The sequence below is a fragment of the Bombina bombina genome, chromosome 3 (genome assembly GCF_027579735.1).
Source record: "Bombina bombina isolate aBomBom1 chromosome 3, aBomBom1.pri, whole genome shotgun sequence".
In the NCBI taxonomy this organism is placed as follows: Eukaryota; Metazoa; Chordata; class Amphibia; order Anura; family Bombinatoridae; genus Bombina; species Bombina bombina.
This window is the reverse complement of record NC_069501.1, coordinates 1240851922-1240869428: the sequence shown is the minus strand read 5'-3', so window position 1 is coordinate 1240869428 and position 17507 is coordinate 1240851922. Positions and strand designations below refer to the sequence as shown.

Genomic DNA, 17507 nt, shown 5'->3' with positions numbered 1-17507 from the left:
TAATACTGATAACTAGTAATCCTCCAGCAATAGTGTTTGTACCAAGAGAACAAATACAAATTGATACTAAAAGTAACCTGAAACATTGTTTAAAGGGGCAGTACCAGTAAATGCCTTGTAATTTAAAGACATTTCTGTTGATATAGAATATATCAGCCACACCTTGCTTGCTGCATTTGTTTAGCCAAACTGCACTCACCATTTGGCTTATTTAGAGGAGCCCATCTGGACCTGAGTGTGCAGAAAATAAGGTTTGCCACACTCATATTGTTTTGCAGTGCTTATCTGTTAAAGCCAATTACTATCAGATATGTATCAGAGTTACATTTAATACGTCTGTAGTGTGCAGTCCCAGGTCTGAGGACAAGAAAAAGCCAGAAATTTCAGACCTAAATTACACGAAATGGGGGCAAAATAAAAAATAAGTGTATTGCAAAGCTATTTAATTACACATAAATAAACATTTCATATTGAAATCTCAAGGTGTTTACTGTCCCATTAAAATTGTATTCTGTTTTTGTTCTCTGGAAGTTTAATTTTGACTGTACTGTCCCTTTAATGTAATGCATAAAATAATACAAAGTATCAGACAAACAAACAAAAAAAGTACAATTTGCTACTTTTTGGTACATGACACCTGAGGAATGTTACGCAGCCAGCACATGAATCTAACGTAAAAGGAATTCAGATGCTGTTAGCATAGACTAGTTAAAAAGGAGTGAAGACGGATGAGTTTAAAGGGACATTAAACACTAGACAAACGATAGATAGAATGATGCATTCAAAGAAAAGATTAGTCTGAGAATAACAAGTAGATGCATTTTTTACAGTTTCATTAGCTGTTTAAATACTGACAAAATAAGTGTAAAGTTTTAATGTCTATAAATCAATGGGAGCTGCCATGTTGTAACTTAGGTTACCTTCTCTGCTGTGGCCAATTAGGGACAGTTATAAATAGGTCATTAGAGTGTGCAGCCAATAGCAATGTGGAATATAACAGTGTCCTGCACTTCCATTTCTATCAGGAACTGAAAAGCTCACACATTACAGAAAAAGGGGACAAAATAAATATGAAAGCATATTGCAGACTTTTTATATATTATTTATCATTTTATATTACAATCTTAAAGTGTTTAAAGTCCCTTACAATTAAAAATGTAATTTCCAATACAGTTTTAAAGGGACATGAAACTCATTTTATTTTTCTTTCATGATTCAGATAAACATATAATTTTAAACAACTTTCCCACTTACCTCTATTATATAATTAGCTTTGTTCCTTTTGTATCCTTTTTTGAAAAGCATACCTAAATAGGCTGAAGACAGTGCCCTACTGGGAGCTAGCTGCTAATTCATGGCTGCACATACATGCCTCTTCTCACTGTCTCACCAGATGTGTTCAGCTATCTCCCAGTAATACACTGTCTCCATCCACAAAGGATACCAAGAGAATGAAGCAAATTTTATAATAGAAGACACTTAGAAATGTGTTACCCTTTAACTGCTGAGCTATTTCCACTCCTCTGCTGAGCTGTTTTGCAGTTTTTAGATGCTGTTTATATTTAGGCCCTACTGTAGGTTGTTTTTCAGTGAGAAGCTCACACATATTATATATCTTTGTTTTCAGCAGACCCAACCGATGTAAACTGTACCATTATTTTATGTATATATCATGAAGTGTAAGAAACCTGCCTATAAAAGTGTGAGACATGCATTTTTTAATAAACAAGGTTATAAACAATAGTGTGTGTGTTTTACCCTAAACATAACAGTAACAAGAAGGGGTTAACCACACATAAATAAGGGGCATCTGTGTAGTTAAGTAACTTTGATCAGCACATAGGAGCTCCCATGAGCCTTGTGCACATAAATGCACATTTATTCCCACCAGGTGATAACTATTAGCACAGAGATCACCTGCCTATTAACACTTATATAAGGGATTTATTTTTAAGAGGGGTTAAGAGGCTTTAAAACATATAAGTATCCAGGAAAACATGGCTGATCTTTTTGATAGCCAGTTAAAGGGGTATTTATATGTTGTGCTTAAAAACATGAGTGTACTTTAACTTTGTATTTTATAAGTGCCTATACTTAAAGGGACATGAAACTCAAAATGTTTTTTTCATGATTCAGATAGATGATACAGTTTTTTAAACAACTTTACTTCTGTTATCAATTTTGCTTCATTCTCTTGATATAATTTATTGAAGAAGCAGCAATGCACCCTTAGGAGCTAGCTGAACACATTTGTAAGCCAATTAAAATGGGCATACAAGTTCAGCCACCAATCAGCAGCTAGCTCCAAGCTCCTGAGCCTATCTAGATATGCTTTTCAACAAAGGATACCAAAAGAATAAAGCAAATTAGATAATAGAGGCACATTAGGAAGTTGTTTAAAATCAAATTTTCTATCTCAATCATGAAATAAAAATGTGGGATACATTTCCCTTTAAAGGGACAGTCTAGTCAAAATCAAACTTTCATGATTTAGATAGGACATGCAATTTTTAACAACTTTACAATTTACTTCTATCATCAAATTTGTTTTGTTCTCTTCATATTCTTTGTTGAAAGCTAAACCTAGGTAGGCTCATATGCTAATTTATAAGCCCTTTAAGGCCGCATCTTATCTAAGTGCATTTTGAAAGTTTTTCACAGCTAGACAGTGCTAGTTCATGTGTGGCATATAGACATCATTGTGCTCATTCCCGTAAAGTTATTTATGAGTCAGCACTGATTGGCTAAAATGTAAGTCTGTCAAAAGCACTGAAATAAGGGGACAGTTTGCGGAGGATTAGATACAAGGTAATCACTAAGGTAAAAAAGGCTACCATATAGTGTTCCACAGACACACTCCTGAGCTTACGTTCCTGCTTTTCAACAAAAGATACAAAGAGAATGAAGAAATTTGATAAAAGAAAGTTATCAAAAGGTACTAGAAAGTACCCAAAATTTTTCTTTCATCATGATTAAGATAGAGAATACAATTTTAAACAACATTCTAATTTATTTCTAGTATCTAATTTGCTTCACTCTTTAGGTAACCTTTGTTGAAGAGCTAGCCATGCACATGGATGAGCTAATCACACAAGGTATCTATGTGCAGCTATTAATCAGCAGCTACTGAGCTATAGATATGCTTTTCAACAAATGACATCAAGAGAATTAAGCAAATTAGTTTTTTTAAATTGTATGCTCTGAGTCATGAAAGAAAAAATTCTGGTTTCATTTCCCTTTAAAGGGCATAGGTCTGATTCCCAGGCTTCTCTCTGAGAGCGTGCACATTATCAGCACATACCGAGCAGCTACACTGCACACACTGGTTTGATTGCCGCGAGGGGAAGAGCTCATGAGTGGTGAACATTTCTCCTTGCTGGTACGTTGTCCCATTGTGTTGACAAAGCTTAATAGGAGCTCGGAGACCAGAGGGCGAGTGAGGCTCTGCAGAGAGAGATGAAGATCAGTTATTGACTTCAGGACATTAAGCAGATTACCCTGTGACAGACTCACGTCTGAATAATATGACCGTCCTTCCTGGAGAAATGAATAACCATATAAACAGTTTTATCAGAGCATTGAAGTCTTGTGAATTAAAAAAACCATTAAACCTACATGTTCATATAGCTGGGTTTTATCAAAATGTCCGTAAAATGAACCCATTTCTACAATCTGACAATAACACATGCAGCTTCTGGGCTGTAATCTGCTTTTATAGTTGGGCTACTAGATCTCAGTGTGTACAGTAAACAAAGAGTGCTAAGGTTCATGGTCTAAAGTTAGTATATACTCTCTGTGGAAAATACATTGTTATTAGTATGTGAGAACTATAAGGGAATATAGGATCATTCTAATCTGAGTATTGCAATTTATTTCTATATACTGAGATACCAGTTTTTATTATTATAAACAGTTTTAAAACAATAATAAAGCAAATAGGGGAAAAAAGATTCTCAAGCCAATTATTGAGTACACAGGTAGATGGTAATTCAAAAAGTAGATAGATAAGAGATAGATAGATAGATAGATAGATAGATAGATAGATAGATGATAGATAGATAGACAAATAAGAGATAGATGATAGACAGATAGACCAATAAGAGATAGATAGATATACAGACAGACAGATAATATATAGATAAATTGCTAAAAGACAGATATATATCTAGACAGATTGATGAGAGATAGACAGACAGATAGATAGATAGATAGATAGATAGATATAGAGATAGATGATAGATAAATATATAGGTCCTAATCAATACTTATGGTTCGATCACAATCCTCAATAAGCTTATCAAATTATTATCAACAGAAAACACCATCATAGTCTATGGGGATTTTTGTTAATAATCATTTTATATGTATTGGATATCATTTTATATGTATTGTGAAAAGGATTGAGACAGACCCCTGTGCGGTGCAGATAAACAGGAGTTAGACGGATAGAAAGGTTAAAACTGGAATGTGCAAAAAACAAAATTTTATGCTTACCTGATAAATTTATTTATTTCCAGATATGGTGAGTCCACGGCTTGAGTAATTACTGTTGGGAATATCACTCCTGGCCAGCAGGAGGAGGCAAAAAGCACCACAGTTAAACTGCTAAGTATCACTCCCTTACCCACAACCCCCAGTCAATCTACGGAAGGGAAATGGAGAAAAAGGAGTAACACAAGGTGTAGAGGTGCCTAAGGTTATAGTAAAAAGAACAACTGTCTTAAAATAAATGTTGGGGCCATGGACTTACCATATCCGGAAATAAATAAATTTATCAGGTAAGCATAAATTTAGTTTTTCTTTCCTAAGATATGGTGAGTCCACGGCTTGAGTAATTACTGTTGGGAAACAATACCCAAGCTAGAGGACACGGATAAATAGGGAGGGACAAGACAGGCAGTCCTAAACAGAAGGCACCACCGCTTGAAGAACCTATCTCCCAAAAGAAGCCTCAGCCGAGGCAAAAGTATCAAATTTGGAAAATTTGGGAAAAGTATATAGAGAAGACCAAGTTGCAGCCTTGCAAATTTGTTCCACAGAAGCTTCATTTTTGAAAGCCCAAGAAGAGGAAACAGCTCTTGTGGAATAAGCCATAATTCTCTCAGGAGGCGGCTGTCCAGCAGTCTCATAAGCCAAACGAATTATACTTCATAACCAAAAAGAAAGAGTAGTAGCATTAGCTTTCTGACCTTTACGTTTCCCAGAGAAACAGACAAAGAGGGCAGAGGACTGGTGAAAATCCTTAGTCGCCTGTAAGTAGAATTTAAGAGCACGTACAACATCCAAATTGTGTAACAAATGTTCTTTGGAAGAAGAAGGATTAGGACACAGAGAGAGGGAACAACAATTTCCTGATTGATATTTCTATTAGAAACAACCTTGGGAAGGAAACCTAATTTAGTACGAAGAACAGCCTTATCGGCATAAAAAATAAGATAAGGGGAATCGCACTGCAGAGCTGAGCGTACTGAGACTCTTCGAGCAGAAGAGATAGCAACAAGAGACAAAACCTTTCAAGATAACAACTTAATGTCTATTGAATGCAATGGCTCAAACGGAGCCAGCTGTAAAACTTTAAGATCAAGGTTAAGGCTCCAAGGAGGAGCAACAGACTTAAAGACAGGCCTGATTTTGACTAAGGCCTGACAAAAAGATTGCACATCTGCCAAACTTTTATGTAGTAAAACTGATAAAGCAGAAATCTGACCCTTCAGGGTACTGACTGACAATCCCTAAAATTCTAGGAATTCTAATTCTACTCCAAGAGTAGCGCTTGGATTTACACCAATAAAGATATTTACGCCATATCTTATGGTAAATCTTTCTAGTAACAGGCTTGCGAGCCTGAATCATGATCTATATGACCGACTCTGAAAAACTAGGCTTAGACATAATTAAGCGTTCAATCTCCAAGCAGTTAGCTTCAGAGAAATGAGATTTGGATGAAGGAAGGGACCCTGAATCAGGAGGTCCTTCCTCAGAGGTAGTCTCCAAGGTGGGAGGGATGACATCTCCACTAGGTCTGCAAACCAAATCCTGCAAAGACAATCAGGGGCTATTAGAATCACCAACACCCTCTCCTATTTGATACAAGCAATGACTCGTGGAAGGAAAGCAAACGGAGGAAACAGGTATGCCAACCTGAAAACCCAAGAAACCGCCAGAGCATCTATCAGAATGGCCTGCAGATCTCTTGACCATGAGCTGTACCTTGGAAGCTTGGCGTTCTAACTCTGGCACCCCCCATTTGAGGACTAAGCTGGAAAACACCTCCGGATGGAGTTCCTACTTCCCGGGATGAAAAGTATGTCTGTTTAGAAAATCTTCTTCCCAGTTGTCTACTCCTGGAATGTGGATGGCAGATAGACAGCAATTGTGGGTCTCTGCCCACTGAAGAATCTGAGTAACCTCCTTCATGGCTAAGGAACCCAAAGTTCCTCCCTGGTGATTGATGTAAGCCAAAGAGGTTATGTTGTCTGACTGGAACCTGATAAATTGGGCTGAAGACAACTGAGGCCAAGCCAATAGAGCATTGTAAATCGCCCCCTAAACTCCAAGATGTTGATGGGAAGAGCAGACTCCTCCTGAATCCAAAGGCCCTATGCTTTTTTAACGAGTTCCAGACTGCTCCCCAGCTCAGCAGGTTGGCGTCCGTGGTCACAATTACCCAGGAAGGTCTCCGAAAGCATGTGCCCTGAGACAGATGTTCCTGAGAAATCCACCACAGGAGAGAATACCTTGATGACTGATCTAACTCTATTCTCTGAGATAGATCCGCATGGTCGCCATTCCATTGTCTGAGCATGCACAACTGGAGAGCTCTCAAATGGAATTGAGCAAAAGGAATGATCTCCATGGAAACCACCATCAGACCGATTACCTCCATACATTGAGCCACTGAAGGATGAGCAGTAGCCTGAAGAAAGAGACAAGTGGAAATGATTTTGTTTTTCTTGACCTCTGTCAGAAAAATCTTCATCAATAGAGAATCTATTATGGTCCTTAAGAACACTACTCTTGTAGCAGGGGAAAGGTAGCTTTTTTCCAGATTCACATTCCATCTGTGGAAACAAAGAAAAGACAACAATATCTCTGTGTGAGATTTTGCATGTTGAAAAGATGGTGCCTGAACCAATATATCATCCAGGTAGGGTGCCACAGCAATTCCACGAGAATGAATCACTGCCAAATGAGCCCCAGGGACCTTTGAAAAAATTCTGGGAGCCGTGGCTAGACCAAATGGAAGGGCCATGAACTGGAAATGTTTGTCCAGAAAGGCAAATCTCAGCATCCTTTAGGTCTATGGTTGTCATGAACTGACCCTCTTGTACTAAAGGAAGAATGGAGCGTATAGTTTCCATCTTGAATGATGGAACTTTGAGACACTTCAAGTCTAGAATGGGATGGAAAATTCCCTCTTTTTTGGGAAACACAAAGAGGTTGCAGTAGAACCCAAGACCCTGTTCCTGCACTGGAACTGGAACTATCACTCCCAGGGAGGAAAGATTTTGTATACATTTCAAGAATGCCTCTCTCTTTATCTGGTCTGCAGATAATCTTGAGAGAAGGAATCTGCCTCTGGGAGGAAAAGTCTTGAATTCCAATTTGCAACCCTGGGATACTATGTCCAAAGTCTGCCCCCAACATGATCCGATCCCGGATCAGGGGCAAACCCTTCATGCTAATTAAGCTGCGGGTTTCTTTGATTGTTTCCCCTTGTTCCAAGACTGATTGGGTTTTCAAGAAGACATGGGTTGTTCCTGCTTGGAAGAAGAAGGGGAAGGCTTTCCTCTGAAGTTACGAAAGGAGCGAAAATTACTCTGACGTCCTTTAGGCCTATTCTTCTTATCTTGAGGTAGAAAAGACCCTTTTCCTCCCATAATATCAGAGATAATTTCTGCCAAACCAGGTCCAAACAAGGTTTTGCCCTTGTAAGGAATCACTAGAAGCTTGACTTTAGAGGAAAAGTCCGCAGACCAGGATTTCACAGCGAAACTAGAAGTTTTAGCTCCTAGTCTAACAACCTGTAAAATGGCATCTGCAATAAAGAAATTGGCCAATTTAAGAGCTTTAATCCTATCTTGAATTTCATCAAAGAAAGTCTCTACTTGAAGAAAATCCAATAAGGCATCGATCCAATAAGATGCTGCACTAATCACGGTGGCAAAACACATCGCAAGTTGTCTAGGAGACCTTGATGAACATAAATCTTTTTCAAATAAGCCTCTTGCTTCTTGTCCATCGGATCCTTAAAAGAGCAGATATCCTCAATAGGAATAGTGGTTCTCTTAGCCACTATTCCTATTGAGCTGGACAGGAAACATTTTCTTAAAAATTGGATACAGGGAAAAAGATACCCCTGGTTTCTCCCATTCCTGTGAGATAATCTCCCTAGCATGGTCCGGCACAGGAAAAACCTCAGAAGTGGAAGGTTCATCAAAGAAACTATTACGTTTGCTAGATTTCTTAGGAGTGACAACGACAGGGGTATCGGAGTCATCTAAAGTAGCTAAAACTTCCTTTAACAATACATGAAGGTGTTCAAGCTTAAATCTGAAGGATACCACCTCAGTCTCAGAAGAAGGAATTATAGGCACCTTACTTTCTGAATTTCTAGATTTCCTCTTGCGTTTCCCTGAAATCTGGGAATGGCAGCTAATGCAGATACCGCTGAAGATACCTGGGCAGCAATCTCTGCTTTTAAATAAACTCCACTAGAAGGTATAGAGGAACCACATGGCACTGCATGTGACACCATTGAGGCTTGGGAAGTAGCAGGAGAAAGCTGAGGTATTATTTTAACAGCATCATCCTGAGAGACATTAGGCTCAAAAATGTTACCTTTATTTTGCAAGGTTTTCTTGACACATGAAGAACAAAATTGCATAGGAGTTGCAATTTGTGCATCTAAACATAATAAGCAGGAATTTATGAGAGCAGGCTCTTGCTCCATATCAGACATGTTGTGAAACAGTAAATAAATGTGTGCAGATAAGTTTCAAAGATTTTAATATTCAATTAAAATAAGCCAAGGAAAAATATACTTTAAATTTTATCCCAAATTAGGATCGATCCCCAGCTAAAATGATGTGAGAAAAGTTAAGAAAAAACATTTAATAAACATCAAATAAACTTCTAAAATACCCCTCAGGCAACCCCACACCTCAATTACTGAGGTGCCTTACCGCTACCAATTAAGACCAAATCACCCAGAAATGGAGAAAAAACAACTTTTTCCTCAGAAACATTATGAAGTAAAGCCGGTCATGTGACTGCAACTGCCAAGCTCAAATTACTGCTGCAAACACAGAGAGGCACTACTTCCTGGTGCACTGAGTACCCGAAAAAAACATTTTTTCAAACCTGACAGTCTAAAATGTTGCATTGTTTTATTTTAATATAAAGGGGAAATGAATAAGCTGTTGAAATAGAAAATTCAGCCTTACTTTCAGTTTAAACTTGTATTGTTTTGACAATAAATATGTCTCAGAAAATAAAGCCTAATAAAAACATTTTACCCTTTCTTTTTAAATGTTAATCTCACACATGCTACAGTGCCTGCTTCATGCCCTCAGTGTAACCCATACAACAGGATTATCTATGTCCCAATAAAAAAGCAGTGTTTTAAATTTGTGAAACTCTGGCTTTCAAAACTAGGGCAGCAATTGTTAGGAAAACTCAGTAAGTACCTCTTTCCAAGTTCCTAACTGCTTTAAAGCCATTACTACCCGACTGCAAGGAATGACGTGGAATACGGCTATACCCCAAAACTTGCTTGTAGATTAAATCAAAATTTTTCTTCAGACACCTAATCTTCACCTCCTCCATGCACCGAAGGCAAAGAGAATGACTGGGGGTTGTGGGTAAGGGAGTGATACTTAGCAGTTTAACTGTGGTACTCTTTGCCTCCTCCTGCTGGCCAGCAGTGATATTCCCAACAGTAATTACTCAAGCCGTGGACTCACCATATCTTAGGAAAGAAAATGCATTTAAATTTTGGCAATATATTTCAATTAACAAAAATTCCCCTAGTAAAAGCTATTACAGTTTATCGGTGGCATACGCACATATCCTGTGAGGGGCTGTGCACCAGTATTTAAAGTGAATATCAACTTCACGCAACTGCCCCACAGCATTGGATAGATGTTGCAAAATGAGGGTGGGTTTAATTTATCAAATCTGTTATATTTCAGTATTTTTTAAAAATGTTACCTTTTGAGTACTGCGACGATAAGCGCAGCTCTCCCACCCGGCATTTTGTCAAATTGATTGACAGATGACGATTCTTAAAAGAACAAATCCTTGTTTCCCCCCATGGGGCGTTCATTCCCTTTGCATAAACATCATGGCCCGGGGGGAAACAAGGATTCCTTCTTTTAAGAATCTTCATCTGTCAATCAATTTGACAAAATGCAGGCCGGGAGAGCTGCGCTTATCGTCACAGTATTCAAAAGGTAACATTTTTAAAAAATACTGAAATATAACAAATTTGATTAATTAAACCCACCCTCATTTTGCAAAGTCTATCCAATGCCGTGGGGCAGTTGCGCTAAGTTGACATTCACTTTAAGCTTAGAGAGCTGGCGTTGGTGTGTATTGCTTCTGCAAAGACTTAATTTGTGTCATAGAAGCCACCACTGACTCTATGAGGTGTGGTGGTTTGAATACTGGTACATGGTCCCTCACAGCATATGTGAGTATGCCACAGAAAATCACTAATAACTTTTACTAGAAGTATTTTTGAATTTTGACCTTCCTATCCCTTTAATAACTAGACAGATTTGTGCTGATAGATTAAATATTTGTACTACAGTTATACCATGTCATCACTTTATTTATCTTACACAGAAAAAAATAAATATACATTTAGAGATCTGCCATTTCTTACAACAGAAAGAGAAATCATTTTCTTACCAACACATCTCGGACAGCACTGCTGTGGGTCAGTTACTGTATGAACACAGTGCAGGACCGGACACTTAATTCTGTAGCAGCTCACGTTGGCTCCCTATAGAACACACAGAATAAAATGTGTTTAGAATAGTTTACTAAAATCACACCTACAGTCATGGCCATAAATATTGACAGCCCTGCATTTCTGTCAGATAATGCACCACTTCGGCCAGAAAATTGTTGCAATTACAAATGTTTAGGCATTCTCATGTTCATATATTTTGTTTGTATTGGTATGACACAAAAAAATGGAGAAAAAAAGCCAAATCTGACATATTCCACGCAAAACTTCAAAAATGTAATGGACAAAATTTTTGGCACCCTCAATTTAATATTTGGTAGCACGCCCCTTGGAAAAAATAACTGAAATCAATTGCTTTGTGTAACCATCAATGAGTCTATTACACCTCTCTACTGGAATTTTGGACCTTTCAGGTTTATAGACCGCTGCTCCTTAACTCATATGCCACCTCTGAGGCTACGTACAGCAATCCGCCCACATCCTATACGATTGGGCTGATTGACACCCCCTGCTAGCAGCCGCAAATCTGCAGGGGGCGGTATTGAACAAGCAGTTCACTAGAAATGCTTGTGCAATGCTGAATACGGACAGCGTATGCTGTCCGCATTCAGCATTGTCTGGCTGACATGATACGCTACAGCGTATCATGTCCGCCACACTTTAATAAATTCCAATAAATAAATTGGAATGTGTCACATTTTGGCTTTTTTATTCTCCATTTTTTTGTGTAATACCAATACAAACAAAAGAAATAAACACAAAAATGGCTAAACATTTGTAGTTGCAACAATTTTCTGGGTGAAGTAGGGCATTATCTGGCGGAAATGCAGGGGTGCCAATATTTTTTGGCCATGACTGTATATTATACCAACAACATTTTCATATTTTCCTGAAAAAAAGAACTCATTTGCATTATTCTAGTTAGTATCAATTGTCTCGTTCCAACCCAATAAGAATTCCCATGTAAAGGACCTTGCTTGTTTTTAACCGGATCTTCCAACCTAATAACCCATTAAAAAGACATGAATTTGACTTTCCTATCTCTTTAAGTTGTTCTATTACCTCTGTGTCCATAGATGACATGTGAAGACAATCTGAATGCAGAATTCCAATCCATTAGAAACCCATTTTCCAGCAGTTTATTGGTAGATTTTTTAAATTCTATATCCTAGACCTCTTGATAAATCATTTTGGCCTGTTTCAATCAGCACTTTTTTTTGGCGTTTTGAACATGCTCATGTTTAAAGGGACATTGTAGAGGAAAACTAAAATGTTTTCATTCCTTAGACCATATTATTTTTTACAAAATACTATATTTTACTATGAATTTTACTCCTTCAAAAGTATTAAACAAAATAAAAATGTATTCTTGTGGAACATCACCCTTTCTGCTCCAGATAAGGAGATGGCCAGAGATTGGCCAATAAATATGTATGTCTGCTTCTTACCAGGTGTATCCTGGTACAGTACAGTGAATAGGGTTGCCAGGTGACCGCCACAAAAAAAATGCTGGACAATCTGTCAGTAACTTCGCACAGTGGTAAATGGGGGTCAGATATTACCCCAAACAAACTCTACTTCAGCCCCCTCTCCTGAACCCCCAATGTATATTTTTCACAACTAAGCAATTCTTTTACCCCTTGGCTGCCAGTAACATACACATCAATAATGTTACCTCTTTGGCTGCTAGTAACACGTGTAAATAGAGGTGATTTGACCCTCTTGACTGCCCCTCACTTATTTCTACTCCAAATTTTTAATGTCTTTAGGCATATGAGGCCTTTTACATTTAGCCAACACATATGCACTTAAAAGGATACTAAACCCAATTTATTTCTTTAATGATTCAGATAGAGCAGCAATTATATACAACTTTCTAATTTACTCCCATTATCAATTTTTCTTCATTCTCTTGCTATCTTTATTTAAAAATAAAGCTTAGGAGGCGGTCCAGTTTTGGTTCAGAACCTAGGATAGCAAGCTATGCTAGGTTTTCTTTTGTTTAATTCTTCTCAACTTAGGTGTGCTCAGTAGTAAGTAAAAATAAATTTAATTGAACAGGATAATACTACATTTAAATTTTATGAGGCCTTATCAACCTGGTTTTATTGGGGAGGAAACAAGACATTCATTCATAAATCCTAAATTCTTTAAAAAAATATTTTATGTATATTTAAAAAAATAAAATAATCTAGCACTTTAAAACTTTTGCTGCATAGTTTTACAAACCCGCCAGTTGCTTCTAATCTGTATATTATCTATTCCCGAAGATAAGTTTCAGTATTATGCTCTGTGACAATGAAAGGGTTAAGACTATATAATAGTAGAAACTTTTGAGGACAGTTTGCTTGATTTGTGATGCTTGGTTCCACCTCTCTGTAAAAGCCTGGGAGGGAATCAATTTACATTCATTGTAATGTGAGCACGGCATGGCAAGAACAGGACAATGCTGTGATCACAGGTGTCCATACAAAGCAACGAATCTTGTATTTACATTTCTAGCAGGAAATAGTTAATGGGAGCCTGGCCAGCTTTGGGGTCGCTTTACTTATTACAGTACAGATTGCCTTGATCTAGTTAGGTGCTGGATCTGTATCTCCCATGAACAAAGGAGGAAGGACTTTGGTGCTGAATGGGGATACGCGTGATCATGTGATGTCTGACAGTCTCTCACACACACAGGCAGCACGCACGGCGCAGGCTGAGGCTAGAAGGGGTGGAAGGGCTAATGGGCTTGGGACCTGCTGGGTAGATTAGGTTACTTGGCCCGGATGCAGCTTGGTTGGACTCCGTCCACAATTTGTAAAACACATCTTAACTACTTAAGGCATTGAGGCCTATTTATCAAATGTCTGTCGGACCTGATCCGACAGTGCGGATCAGGTCCGACAAACATCGCTGAATGCGGAGAGCAATACGCTCTCCATATTCAACATTGCACAACTGCTGGTGCAACGCCGCCCCCTGCAGACTTGCGGCCAATCAGTCACCCGCAGGGGGGGTGTCAACCCGATCGGGTTGAATTGTGGGGATTATGGAGCAGCGGTCTAATACCGGACACCTGGCAACCTTAACAGTGAACTGTAAAAATGCACAAGAGTCCAAACTAGTTCACTTAAGTGCCTTTCAAACTGCCTGCACATACATGAGTGAACTTGTAAACTGGAACAAGCAAGAAGGACTTTGGTGCTGAATTGGGATACGCTTGATCATGTGACGTCTGACAGTCTCTCACACACACAGGCAGCACGCATGGCGCAGGCTGAGGCTAGAAGGGGTGGAAGGGGTGCCGGTGGACACGGGCCAGGGCTGGGCTAATGGGCTTGGGACCTGCTGGGTAGATTAGGTTACTTGGCCCGGATGCAGCTTGGTTGGACTCCATCCACAATTTGTAAAACACATCTTAACTACTTAAGGCATTGAGGCCTATTTATCAAATGTCTGTCGGACCTGATCCGACAGTGCGGATCAGGTCCGACAAACATCGCTGAATGCGGAGAGCAATACGCTCTCCATATTCAACATTGCACAACTGCTGGTGCAACGCCGCCCCCTGCAGACTTGCGGCCAATCAGCCCCCCGCAGGGGGGGTGTCAACCCGATCGTACTCGATCGGGTTGAATTGTGGCGATTATGGAGCAGCGGTCTAATACCGGACACCTGGCAACCTTAACAGTGAACTGTAAAAATGCACAAGAGTCCAAACTAGTTCACTTAAGTGCCTTTCAAACTGCCTGCACATACATGAGTGAACTTGTAAACTGGAACAAGCAAGTATTAAAACACTCTTGTGAACAAGTTTGGACTTTGTGTGCATGGAGGGGCATCCCCTATAAAAAAAAACATTCACAAAGGAACAATCTTGTTTTAGGAGTCTCCTAGGTGGATACAATATAGCAAGGCAGTGGGTTCACGATTTACAGTTGAATTCATTTTAAAATACAGTAAAAAAGATATTATGGGGCGGATTTATCAAGGGCCGAATGGCCCCTGATGCCCCTGTTTCCGTGCAAGCCTTCAGGCTCGCTGGAAACAGCAGTTATGAAGCAGCGGTCTTAAGACCACTGCTCCATAACTAGTTTGCCTGCTCTAAGACTGCGGACATCAATCCGCACGATCCTATACGATCGGGCTGATTGACACCCCCTGCTTGGCCACAAATCTGAAGGAGGCGGCATTGCACAAGCAGTTCACAAGAACTTCTTGTGCAATGATAAATGCCAACAACGTATGCTGTTGGCAATCATCGATGTCTGAAAGACCGATGATAAATCGGCCCCTATAAGTTATTTTCGCATAAACTCGTAGTAGCCATTTTGTTTTTAGTTTATGCCAGAGCTATAGAAACTTGCAGCGCTATGCAAATAAGTTATAATAATAATACCAAAATGGAAGTGGTGCTTTAACACCAGTAGTAGTATAGTATTGTTAAAATAAAAAATAAAATAAAAAAATACTTGTTAAAGTTTACAAATATCCATATAGTATAGCAAAATAGTCCACAGTCAGATCATCCTGACAACCTAAAAGATGTATTCAGATGGTTTAGCAGTGGTGCGGATAGAAATGGATAAAAATAGGTTCTTATGATTGTTGACACCAGTATTGTTAGTGATAACCCCAACAGTGCAAGTGTGACTTTTAATCAACTATTAAAAATATTAATATTTTTTAAAAGAGAGCTCCTTTTCGGGAGCTTTTTGGTTAAAAAAAAATTTGCGTTGACTTTTTTTTTTTTTTACTCTTAACAAACAAAACAATATCACACTTTAGAAACATGTCTGCCAATTCGGTTGGAAGGCAAAAAGCTTTTTCAGGAGCAATCGAGACCATAGTTAAAAAAAAAAATAATAATTTCACTTCAGACACGTTTCTTACACTTTGTTTGTGCGTTTAACCCCGCTGATCTTTCTATGGGGATTCTCTAATTTATATAGCTATATGCGGTGACAACAAGGGAGGAGGGTGGGTATAATAGCGCAGCCCCGTCGCTTGTGGCGGGACCCACACTATCATAAAAACAACAACGTAACAATCGTCAACATTCATAGTACGTAGTGGAGAAGGTCTTTTAGCAGCAGTTGACTGAAATGCATACCTTTCTGTGGTGACATAGGAGTATGCCATTGTACAAGTTTGCCTAATCGTTACGCATAGGTAGAACTGCTCTAAAACAATGACAGCTGTATGATCTCTGGATTGGCTGGCAGGTAAGCCTATGGTTTTTTGAAGCCATGCAAACAGAAGCGGCAGTCTCATGCACTCACCAATAATGACATTTTCCTGCCAAGGAGCTGCAGTGCTTGCAGGACTTTACACATATATGTCTAAATATGTGTGTTTGTATATATGTATGTGTAATATATACATGTGTATTTGTGTTAATATGTGTAAATATGTATGTACATCTAAACACATTCAAATGAATAAATACACATGTATATACACATACATATATACAAATACACATTTGTATATAATACACATAATATATATATATATATATATATATATATATATATATATATATATATATATATACACACAGTATAGCCCTTTCTTTTAAAATACCTTGCCATATACCATATCCCTTTTAACCCTTTAAAAGAAATTGTATTAATATTTATAGGAATTTTTTTTTTTTATCAGAAAGTGTATATATGCGTGTAATACTTTATTTTAACATGTTTTTTTTATGTGTTTGGTTAATTTATTTTAACCCTTACACTTGCGCTAGGACTTTACTTGTACTAATCAGGCGCAAATTTGGCTTGCGCTCGAGTGCAACCGTTTACTTTCAACTTTTAATATGCGCTTACAGGCAAGATATTGCTAACAATAACGCTCCACTTGTAATCTAGCCCCTAGGATCATCAGTAATTCAAATGTTATATGTTTTAACAAATTGTAATTTGTGTCTTCTGTCTTTCCTACCTATTTATTCCCAAAAAAGTCTTCTTGCTATGATTGCACAAATAAATAACCCATCTGGGGTAAGACTGACAGGTTTGTGATGTCAGAGAAATTATTTTCCAAATAGGTGTTGAGGTTAGTTCCATTCCATCTTCAGAGTAATCTTCTGAGGCCACCAACAATGGTTCAAAGTATTTTCCGAGCATCAGCATCCAATGTTTTACGTAAAAGTAAGTGAGGGTAATAAATCTGTTTGCAACTTGCCAGGTGATGTGATGTCAGGCACATCTGCTGTTATCTGACCACTCCATGTAGTCCGAGAGTTGGGATGCGTCATTAGCAATAAGTTCCTATGTAGTTGCTGCATCTGCATTCCTGTTAATTCCAGGGCCCATGAAAGAGTTCCTGTTACCAGTTCTGAGACAGGGTAACAGCTCAGCAATAATAGTCATGGAAAGGGAATAGTCAACAAATGTTAGTGCTTGTAAAAGCTAAATGCAGCACGTTGTGTACCATATCGCTGGAATACAAAAAGACCAAACTACACTTGTGTATTATCACCCTATCAGTGCTGGAACTGATTTTTACTAGTTGGCTGCCAGAAAAAGCTGTAGTATTG

At 38.5% G+C, this 17507-nt stretch overlaps 1 protein-coding gene across 1 annotated transcript in view; it reads right to left on the bottom strand.

The window, feature by feature from the left end:
- The window catches only part of CHRDL2 (chordin like 2), a 274177-nt gene that overhangs the window by 72657 nt on the left and 184013 nt on the right, over window positions 1-17507 (bottom strand). The window contains exons 3-4 of the mRNA XM_053708757.1: window positions 10915-11008; window positions 3302-3444 (exon numbers count right to left, since the gene is read on the bottom strand). Of these exons, the coding sequence (XP_053564732.1) occupies window positions 3302-3444; window positions 10915-11008 (237 nt within the window). The remainder of the gene's footprint in view (window positions 1-3301; window positions 3445-10914; window positions 11009-17507) is intronic.